We start from the raw sequence: 24,134 nt of genomic DNA, 5'->3' as shown, positions 1-24,134 counted from the left end.
GATACCGCAAAATCACTATCCGTGCTAGATCTGCCCGCCCCTGTCTGAGGGGGTTGTTGTTTCCTTTTTTGCCATGGTCGCCGTCTAGTAGCACCCATTGGTCTCTCCTGTCCACCTGTCAGCCATTTATATACTCGATTTTCATCGTAGTCAGTACTTAACCGTGGTCTGAGCTTTGTACCGACTAATTTCCACAATGAGTTTAATTGGAAATGTGACCTTCATAGGTTTGCCCGTAAATTAAGACTAAAAGAATTTTTTGCCAGTAGGACGCCCACTAGTGATGATTCTGCTTTTAAACCTTTTTTACAAAAAAGATCTCGATCTAACTTTGATCCAATCTCACATAACCCATCAATTAAAACATTCTGTAGATTGATGGATGAAGCAGTCACTAAATTTGCTAATGCACCTGCGAAACCTCGCCTGAATCTGTCTAAAGTCGAACATCTGGCTTTGAAGTCCCTGCAATCCTATGAGGATATTACCATCAGGCCCGCTGATAAAGGCGGGGCCATAGTTATCCAAAACATCAGTGATTACCGTTGTGAGATTCAATCTCAGCTATCCGATAAAGAGGTGTATAAGATGTTGCCCTGTGACCCTACCAGCACCTACCAGAAGGAACTGTTTCATATCCTTACAAGGGCGCATGCTGAGCACAAGATTTCAAAGAAAATTCATGAGGCATTATGTGTACAGTACCCCAAAATACCAGTACTGTACACAATTCCAAAACTACACAAAAATTGTGAAAAACCTCCAGGACGGCCAATAATTTCGGCCAGAGACTCGTTATATTCTCCAGTGTCGCAGTTTCTGGACTGCATTTTACAACCCTGTTTATTGAATCAGAATTCCTTTTTAAAGGACACCACCTCCTTTTTAAATATTCTGAAAGATTATCCAGAACTTCCTCCAGGGACGTTAATGTGCTGCTTGGACATCAGCAGCCTATATACGAGTATTCCCCACGATGGGGGTATGAGGGCGATGTAATACTTCATTGAGGCTAATGTACCTATAGAGTTGATTGATCATGAGCTGTTTTTGCACCTACTTGAACTTACTTTGTGTCGTAATTATTTTTTGTTTGACAGTAGGTATTATTTACAACTAAGAGGGTGTGCGATGGGTTCTTCCGTCGCCCCCTCTTATGCTAATATTTATATGTTTGATTTTGAAACCAGGATTTTCTTTTCTGACCCTGCACGTAGTAGACACATTGTTTTGTTCAAAAGGTACATTGATGATGTCTTCCTACTCTGGACTGGGGGGATAGATATGTTTCTTGAGATGATGGATGAGATTAATAATCTGCAGACCCCGATCAAATTTACATATACCTACAGTCATTCTAATATCAACTTCCTAGATGTTCATGTCAGTATTGTAGATCACAAATTTGTTACAGAAGTCTATAATAAACCTACTGACAGAAATACATTGCTGGTAGCATCCAGTCATCATCCAGTTGCCTTAAAACAGGGATTACCTTTATCCCAAATGATGCGTGTGGCTCGCATCTCCAGTGATATAGATAAAGTACCTGGTGAAGTTGATAAGGTAATATCTAAATTTGTATGTAGGGGATATGATCGTAATCTGCTAGATGTACAAAAGACTAAGGTCCTGAATATGTCTAGAACTGAGTTGTTAGAACCTAAGATCCGCAATCAGGACAATGTGTTACCGTGGAGTAGTGATTTCACGGTAGCTAGTCCCATTGTTAAGAGAGCCAGTAAAGCGCTCTGGCCAATAGTACGCTCAGATAAAGATCTCTCCATCTTACACAATAAAAGACCGATTGCCGCTTTTCGGCGTGGTAGTAATTTAAGAGACCGTCTTGTACGTACGGATATTTCAGGATTGAATATCCCCAAAGCACCGAATACATACACCAAACCAGCTGGTTGTTATTCATGCAGTGATTGCACTACATGTAAATTTATTGTTCCATGTAAACAATTCAAACACCCCCATACAGCTAAGGTGTATGATATCCGATATGTGCTTACTTGTAATACCAGTCACGTTGTTTACGTTGTGGTCTGCCCATGTGGTTTATTCTACGTTGGGCAGACCACACGTAAATTTAAGGAAAGAATGAACGCTCATAGGTCAGCCATCAGACTCTCCCTCAATGGCAAAGATATTGATCAACCTGTCCCTAGACACTTTAAGGAGTATAATCATCCGTTGGAATCTATACGATATTTTATTATCGACCATGTTCCGGAATCCTTAAGAGGTGGTAACAGAGCTAAAACACTGTTAATCAAAGAATCCCGCTGGATTCTGAGGTTGGGTACTACAAAACCTGGTGGGTTAAACGATAAAATTAATTGGAATTCCTTTGTATAATATATCAAGCCCGTATGGGTTAAGTTGTTCCCTTGATTTCTGATTAACTTTCTGACTATGTAGTCTTAAGATGAGTTATTATGATGTATTATGACAGGATGATTCTCAGACTGTATATGTCTTTATATATCTTTTATGTTTGTGTAGTAGTTTCTATTTAGGTATTTAGTATTATTTGTAATGTTTTGGTATGTATTTCTGCTTATGATCTTTATACTTTGTGTCCCCCGTTTCTCCCCACAGGGCGCCTGCATGTGAGTGCACTGAAGGAATCGTTTGTGGAACGCATCATGTCCGGCTTTTTGGAACGCAAATAGGACGTTCCTATGGTAACGGCAGAGCGACTTCCGGAAATGAGTCATCGGATGCGTCTCTGGCTGGCGGCCCGGGAGAGCGGAATGGCGACGCGGGGAGGAGATCACTGCAGGCGGTGGGGTATAAGGGGGTAAGTGTTCACTTATGTGTTTTAACTGTACTGTTGTGGTGTGGTCCTGAGGACGGGGTGTTGACCCCGAAAGTACTCGACCCGACCCTAATACACTTTTGCCATTTTTGCTACTATTGATGTCTCCAGAGTGCCTTCTTGTGTGGAATTTGCATTATTTCTGATGTGGCACCGGAGCAAGCTGCTGTTTTAGTGGAGTGCCGGCAGTATATGGTGATATATATATATATATATATATATATATATATAATATGCTCTTGCTAATATTGTGTTCCACACCAATTACACCTATATAAATTATAGGGCAATCTGAGAGCTATTATAATAAGTGCAATAATATCATAGGGCAGTTGCATATTCCTCTATTAGCTTTACGCACACTGATAGTATAGATAACTCCTCTAAGGATAGCACATTGGCAATACTAGCATTTATTGTCCTGTACTTGGACACATAACAGGTACAATCCTAGTCTATGCTGCCAGGTGTCACGGACATCTAATAGAAAGCAAGTATATATTCTGTCAGTTTTTTTCTATTCCGATCCTCAATGCTGGTGCATAGCAGGGTAGGGTCGGATTGTATGTCACTTTAAAAAGCTTAAAGTGATTAGTGTCACAAATTGTGTAGTACACTGTGAAAGTGTTGATTATTTATCATGTGTAAGAGCGGCAAAGGTGAGGAAGATACACTCACAACAACACCAACACTCATATCATGTTTATCTTGCAAAGCTGGGTTAACCTCTCAGGATCTGGTTCAGGATGATTTGTGTGCAAATTGTTTTAGCTTTCACCAGGGTCTCCTGAAAAATACAAGGCAGATTCAGGTGCAGGTTGATCCACCTTGGGCTATGTTTGCACAAACATTATCCAGTATAGCTGAGCGGATAATTCCAACTCTTGTACCAGGGATAGGTTACACGATTAACCCTTGCATGCAAAATTTCCACCTGTGGTTTATCACTTCCAGCAGCAGCATCTCAAAAGAAACAGGCGGATAAGCCAGTGGTAAGTAAATTTTCATCCTCACAGGTTACAAGTTTCAGATGAAGATTCATCGGAGGATGAAGGCTCAATAAACTCTTGTTCGGCATACGAAGAGGAGGAGGAAGGTCTCAGCTCAGTAAGCGGAGTTAAATAAGGCAATGAAAGCCTTCTATCCTTAGATAAATCAGCAGAGCCTGTGTTAAAAACCAAGGCACCTGTGTTTAAACGTCCCAAAACAGTTAAGACTAAGTTTCCGGGGTCAGATCAGCTGACAGAAATCATGGAAGAGGCTTGGGCTACGTCTAATAAGATGTTTAGAATTCCTAGGAAATGGAATTCCAATTATCCTCTTCCAGCTGTGGATTGTTTAAAAAGGGGAGGGGGGGGGGGGGTGGCTCCCAAAATAGATACGAATGTGATTCGATTAGTGCGAAAATCTACATTACCTCTGCCTTCAACATCATTAAATGATGTCACGGATAGGAGAGTGGATGTTTTTTTTTTTTAAAACATTTTTTCCCTGTCTGGGGCAGTCATAAGACCAGCCATGGCTTCAGCTTGGATGGCAAAGGCAGTGGCTGCCTGGGCTGATGCATTGGAAGTAGATTTTTCAATGGCATCTAGAGAGCAATATAGCACATATAAACCAGGCTGCGATGTTCTTGGAAGAAGCAGCATTGGATATGGGTACTATTGCCTACAGGGCATTAGCTTCAACAATAGCTGCTCGCAGAGCAGTTTGGCTACGTACGTGGAAAGCGGATTCAGAATCTAAGAAGGTTTTGGAATCTTTGCCTTTTTCTGGAGATATTCTTTTTGGTAAAGAATTGACAGATATTTTGGAGTCAGAAGCAGACTCCAAGAAGGTAAAGTTTCCTTACAGATACAAATTCAAACCCAAAGTTCCATCTTTTCGGCCCTTTCGGTTTCAAGGAAAAGCTAAAGGAAAAAGTGATGGCAAGCAGTCCCAATACAACAAGTCTAGTAAGACTAAAAAGCATTGGGCTACCAGAGGACCAGTTGGTAAAACAGAAAATAAGCCATCAGCCTGATGGTGCGTGCCTCCACCTGGTGGATCCCAGGGTGGGGGGCCGACTTCTTCAGTTTGCACAGATCTGGCAGCAGTCTACAACAGATGCCTGGGTGCAGGAAGCGGTATCTCCAGGTTATGCATTTGCCTTCAAGAAGCACCCTCCGCAAAGGTTTTTTTGTACCAGCCCGTCTCGGGTAGAGACGAAGGCCAGGGCATTGCAAGAGGCAGTTCAGAAATTGCTTCAGTCAGGAGTAATCATCCCAGTTCCTCCTGCACAACGAGGACAGGGTGTTTACTCCAACCTGTTTCTAGTTCAGAAGCCAAATGGGTCATTCCGGCCCATTCTCAATCTCAAAGTGCTGAACAAGTACATTTGGGTACCTCTGTTTCATATGGAGACTTTACGTTCCATCAATTTGGCCATGGAGCCAGGGGATTATATGGTATCCCTAGATATCCAGGATACTTACCTACATGTTCCTATAGCTTGGTCCCATCAGTGCTATCTCAGGTTTGCTATCCTCAAACAGCATTTTCAGTTCCAGGTCCTACCTTTTGGGTTAGCCACAACCCCCAGAGTATTTACCAAAATTATGGTGGTAATGGCAGCTTATCTCCGCCAGCAGGGGCTAAGAATTTTTCCATACCTCGATGATCTTTTAATCCTGGCACAGTCGCAGTAATTGCTCCTATACAGACAATAACGTGTCTGCAGAAGCACGGGTGGCTCGTAAATTGAGCAAAATTGTCTCTGGTTCCGTCACAGCGAGTTACTCACTTGTGGGCTGTACTGGATTCAAACCTTCAGAGAGTAATTTTACCTCTGAACAAGATATCCAAAGTTCAATCAAGGATTCAGGTGTTGCTACACAGTCAAAAGGTATCCATTCACGCAGCAATGCGTGTGATGGGATTGATGGTGTCAACATTCGACATGGTGGAGTATGCACCGTTCCACTTGAGGCCTCTGCAGCATCTGATCCTTGCCAAATGGAATGGGTTGCATCAGATGATAAAAACGCGGACTATGGGGGTGATTCAGAGTTGATCGTAGCTGTGCTAAATTTGTCTGCCCCCCCTGCAGTGCACATGGTTTTGCCCATCTGCTAACAAATTTGCTGCTACAATCAACTCTGAATTACCCCCGTCAGTCCCCGCCCCGTCACAGAAGCTTTTGTACTTCAGGAGTAGCTCCCGGCCAGCGCAGCTCCTGCACGCTGGCCAGGAGCTACTCATCGCTGCCCGAGTCGCTGTGGCTGTGTGTGACGTCATGCAGCCGCCGCGGCCCGCCCCCGGCATGGTCTGGCCATGCCTGCGTTGGCCAGACCGCGCCCCTGAAACAGCGGCTTAACGCCGCCGTCCCGTCCAGCGACCACCTACGCCTGTCAATCATGCAGAGGTAATCGCTAGCTAAAGACAGCAGTCGGCTGTCTGGCATGCGCCGGCGCAGTTCAGGCCTGATCGCTGCTGTGCGAACACACACAGCACCGATCAGGTCTGAATTAGCCCTTATGGTCTTTACGATGGAAGTAAGAAGGTCATTAGCCTGGTGGCTACAGACATCCCATCTGGACAAGGGGAGACCCTTTTGGATATCAGATTGGGAAATTCTGACAACGGATGCCAGTCTCCAGGGCTGGGGAGCAGTGTCAGGAAGGTTTTGTTTCCAGGGGCAATGAACCAAGGAAGAAGGTTGCCTGCCAATAAATATATTGAAACTTCGAGCCATATACATGGCACTGATTCAGGCAAAGGACATCCTTCGGGGAAAACCAGTTCAGATCCGCTCGGACAATGCGACGGCAGTAGCATACCTCAACCATCAAGGAGGAACTTGCAGCCAAAAAGCTATGAAGGAGGTAAGTCACACACTAAGGTGGGCAAAACTTCATCATCCAGCCTTGCAGTGTTCGTTCTGGGAGTCCTAAACCGGGAAGCGGATTTTCTTAGCCGACATGCTATTCAGGCAAGCGAATGGGCTCTACACCCGGAGGTCTTCCAGACCCTAGTCGACAGGTGGGGGTTGCCAGAGATAGACCTCATGGCGTCCTGTCAGAATAAACAAAGTACTCGCATACGGGTCAAGAACAAAGGATCCCAGAGCGATCTTTGTGGATGCCCTGTCGGTGATATGGGATTTTCATCTGGCCTATGTGTTCCTCCAATCACCTTATTAGTGTATAAGCCGCCGTTTCAGGGGCGCGGTCCAGCCAACGTAGGCATGGCCAGACCACGTCGGGGGCGGGCCGCAGCGGGTGCATGACATCACACACAGCCGCAGCGACGGGCAGCGATGGTCACTCTCAGGGTGGTGAGAAAGATAAAGCAAGGAAATTATGCTGTGATACTAATAGCTCCGGCTTGGCCCAGAAGACATTGGTACACAGATGTGCAGAGAATGTCTATGGACGCTCCATTCCTGCTCCCTCAACGTCCAGATCTACTGACGCAGGGTCCTTGTTATCACAGACATCTGGATCGACTGTCTTTGACGGCATGGCTCTTGAAACCTCTATCCTGAAGTCAAGAGAATTCTCACAACAGGTAATTCAAACAATGCTCAGAGCAAGGAAATCTTCCTCAGCTCGAATTTATAACCGAATATGGCAAACCTATATTCATTGGTGCAGTGAACGGAAAATGGACCCTAGGTCTTTCAGAATTTCCAGGGTCTTAGCATTCCATCAGGCAGGAATGGATATAGGTTTGAAGGTGGCTTCCTTGAGAGTGCAAGTGTCAGCATTGACTGTGTGGTTCCAAAAGAAAATTGCCAACTTACAGGATGTGCGTACTTTCTTCCAGGGAATGCTGCACATTCAACCTCCTTTTGTTCCTCCTACAGTGCCTTGGGACTTAGGTTTAGTCCTAAAGGCTCTTCAAGTTGCCCCATTTGAACCACTTAATAAAGTGGATCTTAAATGGTTGACCGCTAAAGTTCTCTTTCTACTGGCCATGGCGTCAGCTAGAAGAGTGTCAGATTTAGGGGCATTGTCATGTTGTTCCCCATTTCTGATTTTTTATCTAGATAAAGCAGTTCTCAGAACTAGATCTGGGTATCTTCCTATGGTGGTCTCAAAATTCCACTTTAATGAAAAAATTGTAGTCCTGGCTTTCCAAGAACCGGGCCTTTCTGCGGGAGATGCATCGCAGGACGTGGTCCGTGCCTTAAGGATCTACGTGGATCATACCAGTGCCATCAGAAAGACAGATTCTCTCTTCATTCTCTACGGATTTCACAAGAGACGATGGCCTCCTGATAAGCAGACACTGGCAAGGTGGCTTCGGATGACGATTTCAGAAGCATATTCTCAAGCTGGTCTCCCTGTTCTGGCTAATGTCTCTGCTCACTCTACTCGTAAGGTAGGTCCCATCATGGGCAGCACAACGTGGTGCTTCAGCAGAACAAATATGTAAGGCAGCCACATGGTCTTCCATTCATTAGACATTACGCCATGGATACCTTTGCCTCTCAGGATGCTGAATTCATGCTGAATCAGGAGCGACCCCACCACTAAATTGATTTGGGAAATCCCAATGTTATCCTGTGGATAACCTGTGGACGTTATGGTAAGAACTTACCGTTTATAACAATATTTCTCCTAAGTCCACAGGGACGCACCTGATTTGAGGATCCTTTTACTCACTAACCTCTTCCTTCTTGTACGGAAGGGTGTGCATGTGTGTTCTTCTCACCTGATTAGAGCTATCTGTGATGCTCCTGCCTTGAGCTTTGGGAATACAACTGATTTGCTAAATAGACATGCAGGAAAATGTAACAGAGTGCGATTTGTCAATATTGGAGACTCAGTGTTTTGGGATTTTTTGCTGCAGGATTTAAAACAACACTTTTTTTCAAGGCAAAATACAGAATTTCAGTTTGAAAAATATTGTCTAACCACAAACACTGGGTTTTGCCTTAGTAAGACAAAAAAATAAGTTTTAACACCCGCAAACAAACAAAAAAAAATAAGAATTTACTTACCGATAATTCTATTTCTCATAGTCCGTAGTGGATGCTGGGGACTCCGTAAGGACCATGGGGAATAGCGGCTCCGCAGGAGACTGGGCACATCTAAAGAAAGCTTTAGGACTAACTGGTGTGCACTGGCTCCTCCCCCTATGACCCTCCTCCAAGCCTCAGTTAGGATACTGTGCCCGGACGAGCGTACACAATAAGGAAGGATTTTGAATCCCGGGTAAGACTCATACCAGCCACACCAATCACACCGTATAACTTGTGATCTGAACCCAGTTAACAGTATGATAACAGAGGAGCCTCTGAAAAGATGGCTCCCAACAATAATAACCCGATTTTTGTAACAATAACTATGTACAAGTATTGCAGACAATCCGCACTTGGGATGGGCGCCCAGCATCCACTACGGACTATGAGAAATAGAATTATCGGTAAGTAAATTCTTATTTTCTCTAACGTCCTAAGTGGATGCTGGGGACTCTGTAAGGACCATGGGGATTATACCAAAGCTCCCAAACGGGCGGGAGAGTGCGGATGACTCTGCAGCACCGAATGAGAGAACTCCAGGTCCTCCTCAGCCAGGGTATCAAATTTGTAGAATTTAGCAAACGTGTTTGCCCCTGACCAAGTAGCTGCTCGGCAAAGTTGTAAAGCCGAGACCCCTCGGGCAGCCGCCCAAGATGAGCCCACTTTCCTTGTGGAACGGGCTTTTACAGATTTTAGCTGTGGCAGGCCTGCCACAGAATGTGCAAGCTGAATTGTACTACAAATCCAACGAGCAATAGTCTGCTTAGAAGCAGGAGCACCCAGCTTGTTGGGTGCATACAGGATAAACAGCGAGTCAGATTTCCTGACTCCAGCCGTCCTGGAAATATTTTCAGGGCCCTGACAACATCCAGCAACTTGGATTCCTCCAAGTCCCTAGTAGCCGCAGGCACCACAATAGGTTGGTTCAGGTGAAAACGCTGGAACCACCTTAGGGAGAAACTGAGAACGAGTCCTCAATTCCGCCCTGTCCGAATGGAAAATCAGATAAGGGCTTTTACAGGATAAAGCCGCCAATTCTGACACGCGCCTGGCCCAGGCCAGGGCCAACAGCATGACCACTTTCCATGTGAGATATTTTAACTCCACAGATTTAAGTGGTTCAAACCAATGTGACTTTTGGAACCCAAACTACATTGAGATCCCAAATTGCCACTGGAGGCACAAAAGGAGGCTGTATATGCAGTACCCCTTTTACAAACGTCTAAACTTCAGGGACTGAAGCTAGTTCTTTTTTGGAAGAAAATTGACAGGGCCGAAATCTGAACCTTAATGGACCCCAATTTCAGGCCCATAGACACTCCTGTTTGCAGGAAATGTAGGAATCGACCCAGTTGAATTTCCTCCGTCGGGCCTTACTGGCCTCGCACTACGCAACATATTTTCGCCAATTGCGGTGATAATGTTTTTGCGGTTACATCCTTCCTGGCTTTAGATCAGGATATGGATGACTTCATCCGGAATGCCTTTTTTTCCTTCAGGATCCGGTGTTCAACCGGCATGCCGTCAAACGCAGCCGCGGTAAGTCTTGGAACAGACAGGGTCCTTGCTGGAGCAGGTCCCTTCTTAGAGGTAGAGGCCACGGATCCTCCGTGAGCATCTCTTGAAGTTCCGGTTACCAAGTCCTTCTTGGCCAATCCGGAGCCACGAATATAGTGCTTTCTCCTCTCCATCTTATCAATCTCAGTACCTTGGGTATGAGAGGCAGAGGAGGGAACACATACACTGACTGGTACACCCACGGTGTTACCAGAGCGTCTACAACTATTGCCTGAGGGTCTCTTGACCTGGCGCAATACCTGTCGAGTTTTTTAATCATGTGGACGACTTCTGGGTGAAGTCCCCACTCTCCCGGGTGGAGGTCGTGCTGAGGAAGTCTGCTTCCCAGTTGTCCACTCCCGGAATGAATACTGTTGACAGTGCTATCACATGATTTTCCGCCCAGCGAAGAATCCCTGCAGCTTCTGCCATTGCCCTCCTGCTTCTTGTGCCACCCTGTCTGTTTACGTGGGTGACTGCCATGATGTTGTCCGACTGGATCAACACCGGCTGACCTTGAAGCAGAGGTCTTGCTAAGCTTAGAGCATTGTAAATGGCCCTTAGCTTCAGGATATTTATGTGAAGTGATGTATCCAGGCTTGACCCTAAGCCCTGGATATTCCTTCCCTGTGTGACTGCTCCCCAGCCTCGCAGGCTGGCATCCGTGGTCACCAGGACCTAGTCCTGAATGCCGAATCTGCGGCCCCCTAGAAGATGAGCACTCTGCAACCACCACAGGATGGATACCCTTGTCCTTGGTGACAGGGTTATCCGCTGATGCATCTGAAAATGCGACCCGGACCATTTGTCCAGTAGGTTCCACTGGAAAGTTCTTGCGTGGAATCTAACGAATGGGATTGCTTCGTAGGAAGCCACCATTTTTACCCAGAACCCTTGTGCATTGATGCACTGAGACTTGGTTCGGTTTTAGGAGGTTCCTGACTAGCTTGGATAACTCCCTGGCTTTCTCTTCCGGGAGAAACACCTTTTTTCTGGACTGTGTCCAGGAACATCCCTAGGAAACAGAAGACAAGTCGTCGGAACCAGCTGCGATTTTGGAATATTGAGAATCCAATCGTGCTGCCGCAACACTACCTGAGATAGTGCTACACCGACTTCCAGCTGTTCCCTGGATCTTACCCTTATCAGGGAATCATCCAAGTAAGGGATAACTAAAATTTCCTTCCTTCGAAGGGATATCATTTCGGCCATTACCTTGGTAAAGACCCGGGGTGCCGTGGACCATCCCTACGGCAGCGTCTGAACTGATAGTGACAGTTCTGTATCATAACCTGAGGTACCCTTGGTGAGAAGGGTAAATTTTGACATGAAGGTAAGCATCCTTGATGTCCCGAGACATCATGTAGTCCCCTTCTTCCAGGTTCGCAATCACTGCTCTGAGTGACTCAATCTTGAATTTGAACCTCTGTATGTAAGTGTTCAAAGATTTTAGATTTTAGATTTAGATTTAGAATCGGTCTCACCGAGCCGTCTGGCTTCGGTACCACAATAGTGTGGAATAATACCCCGTTCCCTGTTGCAGGAGGGGTACCTTGATTATCACCTGCTGGGAATACAGCTTGTGAATGGCTTCCAAAACTGCCTCCCTGTCAGAGGGGGACGTCGGTAAAGCCGACTTTTGGAAACGGCGAGGGGGAGACGTCTCGAATTCCAATATGTACCCTTGAGATATTACCTGAAGGATCCAGGGGTCTACTTGCGAGTGAGCCCACTGCGCACTGAAATTCATTGAGAACGGGCCCCCACCGTGCCTGAGCTTGTAAGGCCCTAGCGTCATACTGAGGGCTTGGCAGAGGCGGGAAAGGGTTTCTGTTCCTGGGAACTGGCTAATCTCTTCAGCCTTTTTCCTCTCCCTCTGTCACGAGCAGAAAAGAGGAACCTTTTGTCCGCTTGCCAACAAAGGACTGCGCCTGATAATACGGCGTCTTATTTTGAGAGGCGACCTGGGGTACAAACGTGGATTTCCCAGTTGTTGCCGTGGCCACCAGGTCTAAAAGACCGACCCCAAATGTCCCTTTTCAAAGGCAATACTTCCAAATGCCGTTTGGAATCCGCATCACCTGACCATTTTACTGGTAGAATTGGACAAACGCACTTATACTTGATGCCAGTCGGCAAATATTCCGCTGTGCATCATGCATATATAGAAATGCATCTTTTAAATGCTCTATAGGCAATAATATACTATCCTTATCTAGGATATCAATATTTCCAGTCAGGGAATCCGACCATGCCAACCCAGCACTGCACCTCCAGGCTGAGGCGATTGCTGGTCGCAGTATAACACCAGTATGTGTGTGAATAAATTTTTGGATACCCTCCTGCTTTCTATCAGCAGGATCCTTAAGGGCGGCCATCTCATGAGAGGGTAGAGCCCTTGTTCTTACAAGCGTGTGAGCGCCTTATCCCCCCTAGGGGGTGTTTCCCAACGCACCCTAACCTCTGGCGGGAAAGGGTATACAGCCAATACTTTTTAAGAAATTATCAATTGTTATCGGGGGGAAACCCACGCATCATCACACACCTCATTTTATTTCTCAGATTCAGGAAAACTACAGGTAGTTTTTCCCTCACCGAACATAATACCCCTTTTTGGTGGTACTCGTATTATCAGACATGTATAAAACATTTTCCATTGTCTCAATCATGTAACGTGTGGCCCTACTGGAAATCACGGTTGTCTCTTCACCGTCGACACAGGAGTCAGTATCCGTGTCGGCGTCTATATCTGCCATCTGAGGTAACGGGCGCTTTAGAGCCCCTGACGGCCTATGAGACGTCTGGACAGGCACAAGCTGAGTAGCCGGCTGTCTCATGTCAACCACTGTTTTTTTATACAGAGCTGACACTGTCACGTAATTTTCAACAGTACATCCACTCAGGTGTCGACCCCCTAGGTGGTGACATCACTGTTACAGACACTCTGCTCCGTCTCCGCATCATTTTTCTCCTCATACATGTCGACACAAACGTACCGACACACAGCACACACACAGGGAATGCTCTGATAGAGGACAGGACCCCACTAGCCCTTTGGGGAGACAGAGGGAGAGTATGCCAGCACACACCAGAGCGCTATATATATATATACACATGGATAACCTTATATAAGTGTTTTTCCCCTTATAGCTGCTGTATATTTTAATACTGCGCCTAATTAGTGCCCCCCTCTCTTTTATTAACCCTTTCTGTAGTGTAGTGACTGCAGGGAAGAGACCGGGAGCTTCCCTCCAACTGAGCTGTGAGGGAAAATGGCGCCAGTGTGCTGAGGAGATAGGCTCCGCCCCCTTTTCGGCGGCCTTATCACCCGTTTTTCTGTATATTTTGGCAGGGGTTAAATGCATCCATATAGCCCAGGAGCTATATGTGATGCATTTTTTTGCCATGTAAGGTATTTTTATCCTGTTTTATTGCGTCTCAGGGCGCCCCCCCCAGCGCCCTGCACCCTCAGTGACCGGAGTATGAAGTGTGCTGAGAGCAATGGCGCACAGCTGCAGTGCTGTGCGCTACCTTATTGAAGACAGGACGTCTTCTGCCGCCGATTTTCCGGACCTCTTCTGCCTTCTGGCTCTGTAAGGGGGCCGGCGGCGCGGCTCCGGGACCCATCCAGGCTGGGCCTGTGATCGTCCCTCTGGAGCTAATGTCCAGTAGCCAAGAAGCCCAATCCACTCTGCACTCAGGTGAGTTCGCTTCTTCTCCCCTTAGTCCCTCGATGCAGTGAGCCTGTTGCCAGCAGGTCTCACTGAAAATAACAAACCTAAACTAAAACTTTCACTAAGAAGCTCAGGAGAGCCCCTAGTGTGCACCCTTCTCGTCGGGCACAGAAATCTAACTGAGGCTTGGAGGAGGGTCATAGGGGGAGGAGCCAGTGCACACCAGATAGTCCTAAAGCTTTCTTTAGATGTGCCCAGTCTCCTGCGGAGCCGCTATTCCCCATGGTCCTTACGGAGTCCCCAGCATCCACTTAGGACGTTAGAGAAAAAGTCCAAAAACCAGAGCACCATTTAGCAAAACGAAAGCAGTCTGTAATAAGGTATGTTTAGGTTTCTTTTGGAGATTTCAGTCAACGCACGCATCATATTAAAGGCTAGGTAGAGGATTTGAACCTTATTTTTGTTTCACATAGCAAATCAGACAACCGAACTAGTTCTTACAGAAAACAAAGAACACAGCCCAAGCTGGGCCAAATGGTACACCCTCACCTGTTTGCTGTCCAGGTCTGGTTGAAGATGGAGGTGTCGCTGAAGGCATTACACAGGATCAGGGACTGGACCCTAGGAGATTTGTGAGTGTACTCTGCAAACTTCTGGGCTAGAAAACCACCTAGAGATGCGCCAAACAAGTGGACCTACGGACATAAGCAGACCAGATGTTTCTGAAATTTCAGATTATATTGGTTCAATTACCAGCAAACTACAAATCCTGGAGATTAGATGAGGGTGCTGCAGGTCAACCACTACTAATAGCAGAGTAATGGAATTTCCACCACAGTGGAGTTGTGTGCGTGTTGATTTGCATACAAAAATGTCAGGCATTAATAACACCCCTCCCCCGGTAAAAAAGCAAAAAAACAACAACCATATTTGACCCTGGAAAGTTGCCACATACTGGATCAAGCCAAATGACTATTCCAATATCAATAGTACGATTGCCTACAGTCACAGTTGCTCATCCTGTTAGCTGTAGTCAGCAGAGATACAGTATAGGCCCAAAATATAAAAAAAGTCAGTGAGTGGCAGGCAGTGGCCATGCACTGTAGGAGCTAGATTTAAAACAGCAATTTGTTTTAAAGGCAAAACCAACCTGCTTTCGACTTAGAAAATATAAAAAATAAAAAATAAGATTTTACTCACCGGTAAATCTATTTCACGTAGTCCGTAGTGGATGCTGGGGACTCCGTAAGGACCATGGGGAATAGACAGGCTCCGCAGGAGACTGGGCACTCTATAAGAAAGATTTGGTACTATCTGGTGTGCACTGGCTCCTCCCTCTATGCCCCTCCTCCAGACCTCAGTTAGGATACTGTGCCCGGAAGAGCTGACACAAGAAGGAAGGATTTTGAATCCCGGGTAAGACTCATACCAGCCACACCAATCACACCGTATAACTCGTGATACTATACCCAGTTAACAGTATGAAATATAACAGAGCCTCTCAACAGATGGCTCAACAATAACCCTTTAGTTAGGCAATAACTATATACAAGTATTGCAGACAATCCGCACTTGGGATGGGCGCCCAGCATCCACTACGGACTACGAGAAATAGATTTACCAGTGAGTAAAATCTTATTTTCTCTGACGTCCTAGTGGATGCTGCGGACTCCGTAAGGACCATGGGGATTATACCAAAGCTCCCAAACGGGCGGGAGAGTGCGGATGACTCTGCAGCACCGAATGAGAGAACTCAAGGTCCTCCTCAGCCAGGGTATCAAATTTGTAGAATTTAGCAAACGTGTTTGCCCCTGACCAAGTTACAGCTCGGCAAAGTTGTAAAGCCGAGACCCCTCGGGCAGCCGCCCAAGATGAGCCCACTTTCCTCGTGGAATGGGCTTTCACTGATTTAGGATGCGGCAATCCAGCCGCAGAATGCGCCAGCTGAATTGTGCTACAAATCCAGCGAGCAATAGTCTGCTTAGAAGCAGGAGCACCTATCTTGTTGGGTGCATACAGGACAAAAAGCGAGTCAGTCTTCCTGACTCCAGCCGTCCTGGAAACAAAGTTTCAAGGCCCTGACTACATCCAGTAACTTGGAATCCTCCAAGTCCCTAGTAGCCGCAGGCACCACAATAGGTTGGTTCAAGTGAAAAGCAGATACCACCTTAGGGAGAAACTGGGGACGAGTCCTCAATTCTGCCCTATCCATATGGAAAATCAGATAAGGGCTTTTACAAGACAAAGCCGCCAATTCTGACACACGCCTGGCCGAAGCCAAGGCCAATAACATGACCACTTTCCACGTGAGATATTTCAGATCCACAGTTTAAAGTGGTTCAAACCAATGTGATTTTAGGAAACTCAACACCACATTGAGATCCCAAGGTGCCACGGGAGGCACAAAAGGGGGCTGAATATGAAGCACTCCCTTTACAAAAGTCTGAACTTCAGGCAGTGAAGCCAGTTCTTTCTGGAAGAAAATCGACAGGGCCGAAATCTGGACCTTAATGGAACCCAATTTTAGGCCCATAGTCACTCCCGACTGTAGGAAGTGCAGAAACCGACCCAGCTGAAATTCCTCTGTTGGGGCCTTCCTGGCCTCACACCACGCAACATATTTTCGCCAAATACGGTGATAATGGTTCGCGGTTACTTCTTTCCTGGCTTTTATCAGCGTAGGAATGACTTCCTCCGGAATGCCCTTTTCCTTTAGGATCCGGAATTCAACCGCCATGCCGTCAAACGCAGCCGCGGTAAGTCTTGGAACAGACAGGGCCCCTGCTGTAGCAGATCCTGTCTGAGCGGTAGAGGCCATGGGTCCTCTGATATCATTTCTTGAAGTTCTGGGTACCAAGCCCTTCTTGGCCAATCCGGAACCACGAGTATCGTTCTTACTCCTCGCCTTCTTATTATTCTCAGTACCTTTGGTATGAGAGGCAGAGGAGGGAACACATAAACCGACTGGTACACCCACGGTGTCACTAGAGCGTCCACAGCTATCGCCTGAGGGTCCCTTGACCTGGCGCAATATCTCTTTAGCTTTTTGTTGAGGCGGGACGCCATCATGTCCACCTGTGGCCTTTCCCAACGGTTTACCAACAGTAGGAAGACTTCTGGATGAAGTCCCCACTCTCCCGGGTGTAGGTCGTGTCTGCTGAGGAAGTCTGCTTCCCAGTTGTCCACTCCCGGAATGAACACTGCTGACAGTGCTAACACGTGATTTTCCGCCCATCGGAGAATCCTTGTGGCTTCTGCCATCGCCATCCTGCTTCTTGTGCCGCCCTGTCGGTTCACATGGGCGACTGCCGTGATGTTGTCTGACTGGATCAGTACCGGCTGGTTTTGAAGCAGGGGTTTTGCCTGACTTAGGGCATTGTAAATGGCCCTCAGTTCCAGAATATTTATGTGTAGGGAAGTCTCCTGACTTGACCATAGTCAATGGAAGTTTCTTCCCTGTGTGACTGCTCCCCAGCCTCGAAGGCTGGCATCCGTGGTCACCAGGACCCAGTCCTGTATGCCGAAACTGCGGCCCTCTAGAAGATGAGCACTCTGAAGCCACCACAGTAGAGACACCCTGGTCCTTGGAGACAGGGTTATCAGTTGATGCATCTGAAGATGCGATCCCGACCACTTGTCCAAGAGGTCCCACTGGAAGGTCCTCGCATGGAACCTGCCGAATGGAATTGCTTCGTATGAAGCCACCATTTTTCCCAGGACTCGTGTGCAGTGATGCACCGATACCCGTTTCGGTTTTAGGAGGTCTCTGACTAGAGATGACAGCTCCTTGGCTTTCTCCTGCGGGAGAAACACTTTTTTCAGTTCTGTGTCCAAAATCATCCCCAGGAACAGTAAGCGAGTGGAAGGAACCAGTTGTGACTTTGGAATGTTTAGAATCCAGCCATGCTGTTGTAGCACTTCCCGAGATAGTGCTACTCCGACCAGTAACTGCTCCCTGGACCTCACCTTTATAAGGAGATCGTCCAAGTACGGGATAATTAAAACTCCCTTTTTTCGAAGGAGTATCATCATTTCTGCCATTACTTTGGTAAACACCCTCGGTGCCGTGGACAGTCCAAACGGTAGTGTCTGGAATTGGTAATGGCAATCCTGTACCACAAATCTGAGGTACTCCTGGTGAGGAAGGTAAATGGGGACATGCAGGTAAGCATCCTTGATGTCCAGGGATACCATGTAATCCCCCTCGTCCAGGCTTGCAATAACCGCCCTGAGCGATTCCATCTTGAACTTGAATTTTGTTATGTAAGTGTTCAAGGATTTCAAATTTAAAATGGGTCTCACCGAACCGTCTGGTTTCGGTACCACAAACAGTGTGGAATAGTAGCCCCGGCCTTGTTGAAGTAGGGGTACCTTGACTATCACCTGCTGGGAATACAGCTTGTGAATGGCCTCTAGCACAGCCTCCCTGCCCGAGGGAGTCGTCGGTAAGGCCGATTTGAGGAAACGGCGGGGGGGAGGCGCCTCGAATTCCAGCTTGTACCCCTGAGATACTACTTGAAGGATCCAGGGATCCACCCGTGAGCGAGCCCACTGATCGCTGAAATTCTTGAGGCGGCCCCCCACCGTACCAGGCTCCGCCTGTGGAGCCCCACCGTCATGCGGCGGATTTGGAAGAAGCGGGGGAGGACTTTTGGTCCTGGGAACCTGCTGTGTGTTGCAGCTTTTTCCCCCTTCCTCTGCCTCTAGACAGAAAGGACGCGCCTTTTCCCCGCCTGTTTTTCTGGGGTCGAAAGGACTGTACTTGGTAATACGGTGCTTTCTTAGGCTGTGAGGGGACATGGGGCAAAAATGCAGACTTCCCAGCTGTTGCTGTGGAAACAAGGTCTGAGAGACCGTCCCCGATTAACTCCTCACCCTTATAAGGCAAAACTTCCATGTGCCTTTTAGAATCAGCATCTCCTGTCCACTGCCGAGTCCATAAGCCTCTCCTAGCAGAAATGGACAATGCACTTATTCTAGATGCCAGCCGGCAGATCTCCCTCTGTGCATCTCTCATGTATAAGACTGAGTCTTTTATATGCTCTATGGTTAGCAATATAGTGTCTCTGTCTAGGGTGTCAATATTTTCCGACAGGGAATCTGACCAAACAGCAGCAGCACTGCACATCCAGGCTGTAGCAATAGCTGGTCTCAGTATAACACCAGTGTGTGTGTATATAGATTTTAGGATAGCCTCCTGCTTTCTATCAGCAGGTTCCTTTAGGGCGGCCGTATCCGGAGACGGTAGTGCCACCTTTTTAGACAAACGTGTGAGCGCTTTATCCACCCTAGGGGGAGTTTCCCAACGTGACCTATCCTCTGGCGAGAAAGGGAACGCCATTAGTAATTTTTTTGAAATCACCAATTTTTTATCGGGAAAAGCCCACGCTTCTTCACACACATCATTCAATTCCTCAGATGGGGGAAAAACTATTGGTAGTTTTTTCTCCCCAAACATAATACCCTTTTTAGAGGTACCTGGGTTTATATCAGAAAGGTGTAATACCTCTTTCATTGCCTCAACCATGCCACAAATGGCCCTAGTGGACATTAAATTTGACTTATCGTCGTCGACACTTGCATCAGTATCCGTGTCGACATCTGTGTCTGCCATCTGAGGTAGTGGTCGTTTCAGGGCCCCTGACGGCCTTTGAATCGTCTGGGCAGGCACGAGCTGAGAAGCCGGCTGTCCCGCATTTGGCATGTCGTCAAATTTTTTATGTAAGGAGTCGACACTTGCACGTAATTCCTTCCATAAGTCCATCCACTCAGGTGTCTGCCCCGCAGGGGGTGACAACACATTTATAGGCATCTGCTCCGCCTCCACATAAGTCTCCTCATCAAACATGTCGACATAGCCGTACCGACACACCGCACACACACAGGGAATGCTCTTAAAGGAGACAGGACCCCACAAAAGCCCTTTGGGGAGACAGAGAGAGAGTATGCCAGCACACACCAGAGCGCTATAATAATACAGGGACTAACTGAATTATGACCCTTTATAGCTGCTTATTGTATTAAACTGCGCCCAAATTTAGTGCCCCCCTCTCTTTTTTACCCTTTCTGTAGTGTAGACTGCAGGGGAGAGTCAGGGAGCTTCCTTCCAGCGGAACTGTGAGGGAATAATGGCGCCAGTGTGCTGAGGGAGATGGCTCCGCCCCTTTTTCGGCTGACTTTTCTCCCGCTTTTTTCTGTATTCTGGCAGGGGTAATTACCACATATATAGCCTCTGGGGCTATATATTGTGGTTATTTTGCCAGCCAAGGTGATATTATTGCTGCTCAGGGCGCCCCCCCCCAGCGCCCTGCACCCTCAGTGACCGGAGTGTGAAGTGTGTATGAGGAGCAATGGCGCACAGCTGCAGTGCTGTGCGCTACCTTGGTGAAGACTGAAGTCTTCTGCCGCCGATTTTCCGGACCATCTTCATGCTTCTGGCTCTGTAAGGGGGACGGCGGCGCGGCTCCGGGAACGAACACCAAGGACGGGTCCTGCGGTCGATCCCTCTGGAGCTAATGGTGTCCAGTAGCCTAAGAAGCCCAAGCTAGCTGCAAGCAGGTAGGTTCGCTTCTTCTCCCCTTAGTCCCTCGATGCAGTGAGCCTGTTGCCAGCAGGTCTCACTGTAAAATAAAAAACCTAATTTAAACTTTCTTTCTAGAAGCTCAGGAGAGCTCCTAGTGTGCAACCAGCTCGGGCCGGGCACAGAAATCTAACTGAGGTCTGGAGGAGGGGCATAGAGGGAGGAGCCAGTGCACACCAGATAGTACCAAATCTTTCTTATAGAGTGCCCAGTCTCCTGCGGAGCCCGTCTATTCCCCATGGTCCTTACGGAGTCCCCAGCATCCACTAGGACGTCAGAGAAAAAAACATTTGACCAAAATAGTTTCTTCAGTAGGTATTTTTGCTTGCCTACCATATAATTTTTAGCTATTGTCCATGTACGTTACATTCAGATGTCACACCCACTTTTAATCAGTAGAGTATGATGCAGGTTCAGGACAGATAACCATATATGTAACCACTCCATACCCCAAGGACATGTGACTGCACATATATAAACATGGCACTGGACCTCTCACCTTATCAAGGTGCAAATCATCCAGAAGTTTTCGAAATCCATCGCAGAATTCCAGGTGATCCCAATATACAGGATACTGAAGCTGAAGAGAGCAGGAGGGGAATTACTTTATACATTCCTGAAGCAAGAGTGTGGTGCAATAAGCCCAATATGAAACCGAGCAGGGGCTGAACACTATGATACAGACATTTATTAGATGTGGATTTTTTGTTAAATAAAGTTCTTTACAAAAAAAAAAAAAAAAAGGGGGGGGGGGGAGAAAAGTGGGGGGAGAAAAGTTACAAGGTTTGCTTCTTGGGATCGGGTGTATGTGTGTCTCCTGACGTCTGTGCATCAGAGAGAGCTGCACCTAACTCCACATACTCACTGCAATGACTCTGTACCCCCAGGCGGTCAGTGCAAGGATTTGATGGAAGAAGATATCTGCTGTGCCACTGACTGGTGGCAGGAATATGATGGGACAGCGCACACTGCGAGGGCCAGCATCATAGAGAGACCACACTTTACTATCATCATCATCCACAATAATCTGAGGGGAACAACAAATAGAAGTTTGTGTATAGTTACTGACTGGCAAAATCAAGCATGGAAAACACAATTTAGCCATTTCCACGCCCTAAAAGTGGGCTACTATACAGGCTCCAAGACTAAGGGGTTTGTTTATTTATTAACATTATTTTTACGAAAATAATGTGAAAAAGGGTGTTTTCACATTATTTTAGTATCACCGGGCAGCAGAAAAATACCCCGATGATGCTGCGGAGTGTCATCGCAGGGACAGAGCTGGACCGCAAGCTCTGTCCCTGCATGCGATAATTTATACATCCCTGCGATGAATCAATTATCGCAGTGCGAGTTGGGGCGATTTTATCACCTGTCATCCGCATCCTGGATGCGGATGGTGATAAATAGGCCACCTAAGTATGAAGGAGGAAGAAAATGTACAGTCACTGGGCGCTATGCAAAGTTGGCTGTAAATGTTCATAAATTATGCATATAGAACTAAATGCGTATGTCAGCCTATATGTCTGTCTTTGTAGTCGTAGGCAACTCTGCAGCCTGACGCTCCCCATCATAGAAACATAAAATTTGACGGCATATAAGAACCCCCGCAAGGGGCTCATTTGCGCTCGCCCAGCTGCTGGCATGCCGGCCGTCGGGATCCCGGCGCCGGTATGCTGGGCGCCGGGATCCCGGCCACTGGCCTAACATACTACACCCTTCTAGATGAGGTTGTACCAATGACCTATACAGTGGCATTATTACTTCTTTCTTTCTGCTGCTGATTCCTCTCCCAATGCAGCCAAGCATCTGACTAGCCTTCCTCATTGCTTTGTTACATTGCTTACCTGCCTTTAAGTCACCTGAAATAGTGACTCATAGATCCCTTTCCTCCTCAGTAGTTTCCATTATAGTGCCATTAATACTATATTTAGCCTTTGGATTTGTGAGACCCAAGCGCATGATTTTGCATTTTTGGGCATTAAACTGTAATTGCCACACTCTTGACCATTCCTCTAGTCTACCTAGATCCTCAGTTATTTGTTTTACCCCACCTGGTGTGTCTACCCTGTTGCATACCTTTGTGTCATCTGCAAAAAGGCATACTTTCCCTTTAATGCCATTTGCAATGTCACCAATAAAGATATTAAAAAGCACTGGTCCAAGTACAGATCCCTGGGGTACCCCACTTGTAACACTTCCCTCCTGTGAATGCACTCCATTTACCACAACTCTCTGTTGTCTATCCTGCAACCAAGATCTTATCCATTCAATAATCCCTAGTATCCAATCCCAAAATTCCAAGTTTATTTAGCAGTCTGCGATGTGGAACAGTGTCAAAAGCCTAACTAAAGTCTAGATAAGTTATATCCACGACTCCACCTTTATCCACCACTTTAGTCACAGTCAAAAAAGTAAATAAGATTTGTTTGACATGATCTCCCGCCAGTGAATCCATGCTGTTTGGGATCCTGTAAATTGATGGATTTGCGATAATCTACAACTCTTTCTTTTAAGAGCGTTTCCATCAATTTCCCTACTACTGATGGAAGACTCACTGGTCTGTGGTTGTTTGCCTCTACCTTGCTTCCACTTTTGTGCAGAGGGACTACGTTTGCTCTTTTCCAGTCCTCTGGAATTACTCCTGTAGCTAATGACTGGTTGAATATTTCTACCAGCGCCTCTTTAAGTTCTTTTAGTATCCTTGGATGTATCCCACCTGGCCCCATAGATTTGTCCACTTTCAGCTTTGAGAGTTCTGTTAGGACCTTTTCCTCTGTAAATGTAATTGTTTCATTTTCCTGAGTATCCCTGCAACTCAACTGTGGCCCCTACCCCTCTCTTTCAGTAGTGGATACTGAGCAAAAATAATTATTAAGATGATCTGCTATTACATTGTCTGCTTCAAGACTCCCAGTCTCTGTCTTGAGTTTTACTATTCCGCCCTTTGTTTTTCTCCTTTCGCTTATATACCTAAAAAAAAAGTTTGGCCTCCTTTACCCATTTTCTTTTCAGCTTGTGCCTTTGCACATCTGATTACCGTCTCCTTCTGTCTAACAAGATATATCTCTTTGTCTTAATTTTTTTGTGTTTGCTTATATTTCCTAAAAGCCATCTTTTTTGCTTTCACAATATTTGCTACTTCTTTTGCAAACCACACTGGCTTCCTTTTCCTTGTGTTTTTCCGAACACTTTTGATACAAAGGTCTGTTTCCTTTAATATTGCACTTTTTAATGTTTCCCACCTCTCCTGCACTGCTTCCAGGTTCCTACACACTGCTAAAGAATCGCTTACACATTTTCCCATCCCTACAAAATCAGCCTTCTTGAAATCCAACACCTTTGTTTTCGTATGGGATATGTCAGTCTCTGTCTTTATGCTAAACCATACTGCTTGATGATCACTGGATCCCAGATTTTCACTCATCCACGCACTTGGTTTCTGAGCCATTAGAAGTCAGAATTGTGGGGCAAAAGATCCATCAAAAT

The 24,134-nt window shown here is 46.5% G+C and overlaps 1 protein-coding gene across 6 annotated transcripts in view; it reads right to left on the bottom strand.

Annotated features, from left to right (window-relative positions):
• The window catches only part of SPG21 (SPG21 abhydrolase domain containing, maspardin), a 139,451-nt gene that overhangs the window by 34,684 nt on the left and 80,633 nt on the right, over positions 1-24,134 (bottom strand). For all 6 annotated transcript variants that reach the window (XM_063925640.1, XM_063925644.1, XM_063925645.1 and 3 more), the window contains 3 exons: positions 21,511-21,672; positions 21,145-21,225; positions 14,615-14,760 (listed from right to left, as the gene is read on the bottom strand). In XM_063925640.1, the coding sequence (XP_063781710.1) occupies positions 14,615-14,760; positions 21,145-21,225; positions 21,511-21,672 (389 nt within the window). The remainder of the gene's footprint in view (positions 1-14,614; positions 14,761-21,144; positions 21,226-21,510; positions 21,673-24,134) is intronic.

Source organism: Pseudophryne corroboree, chromosome 6 (assembly GCF_028390025.1).
Source record: "Pseudophryne corroboree isolate aPseCor3 chromosome 6, aPseCor3.hap2, whole genome shotgun sequence".
Taxonomy (NCBI): Eukaryota; Metazoa; Chordata; class Amphibia; order Anura; family Myobatrachidae; genus Pseudophryne; species Pseudophryne corroboree.
The sequence above is the reverse complement of the archived record's forward strand: the minus strand, read 5'-3'. Positions and strand labels throughout refer to the sequence as shown.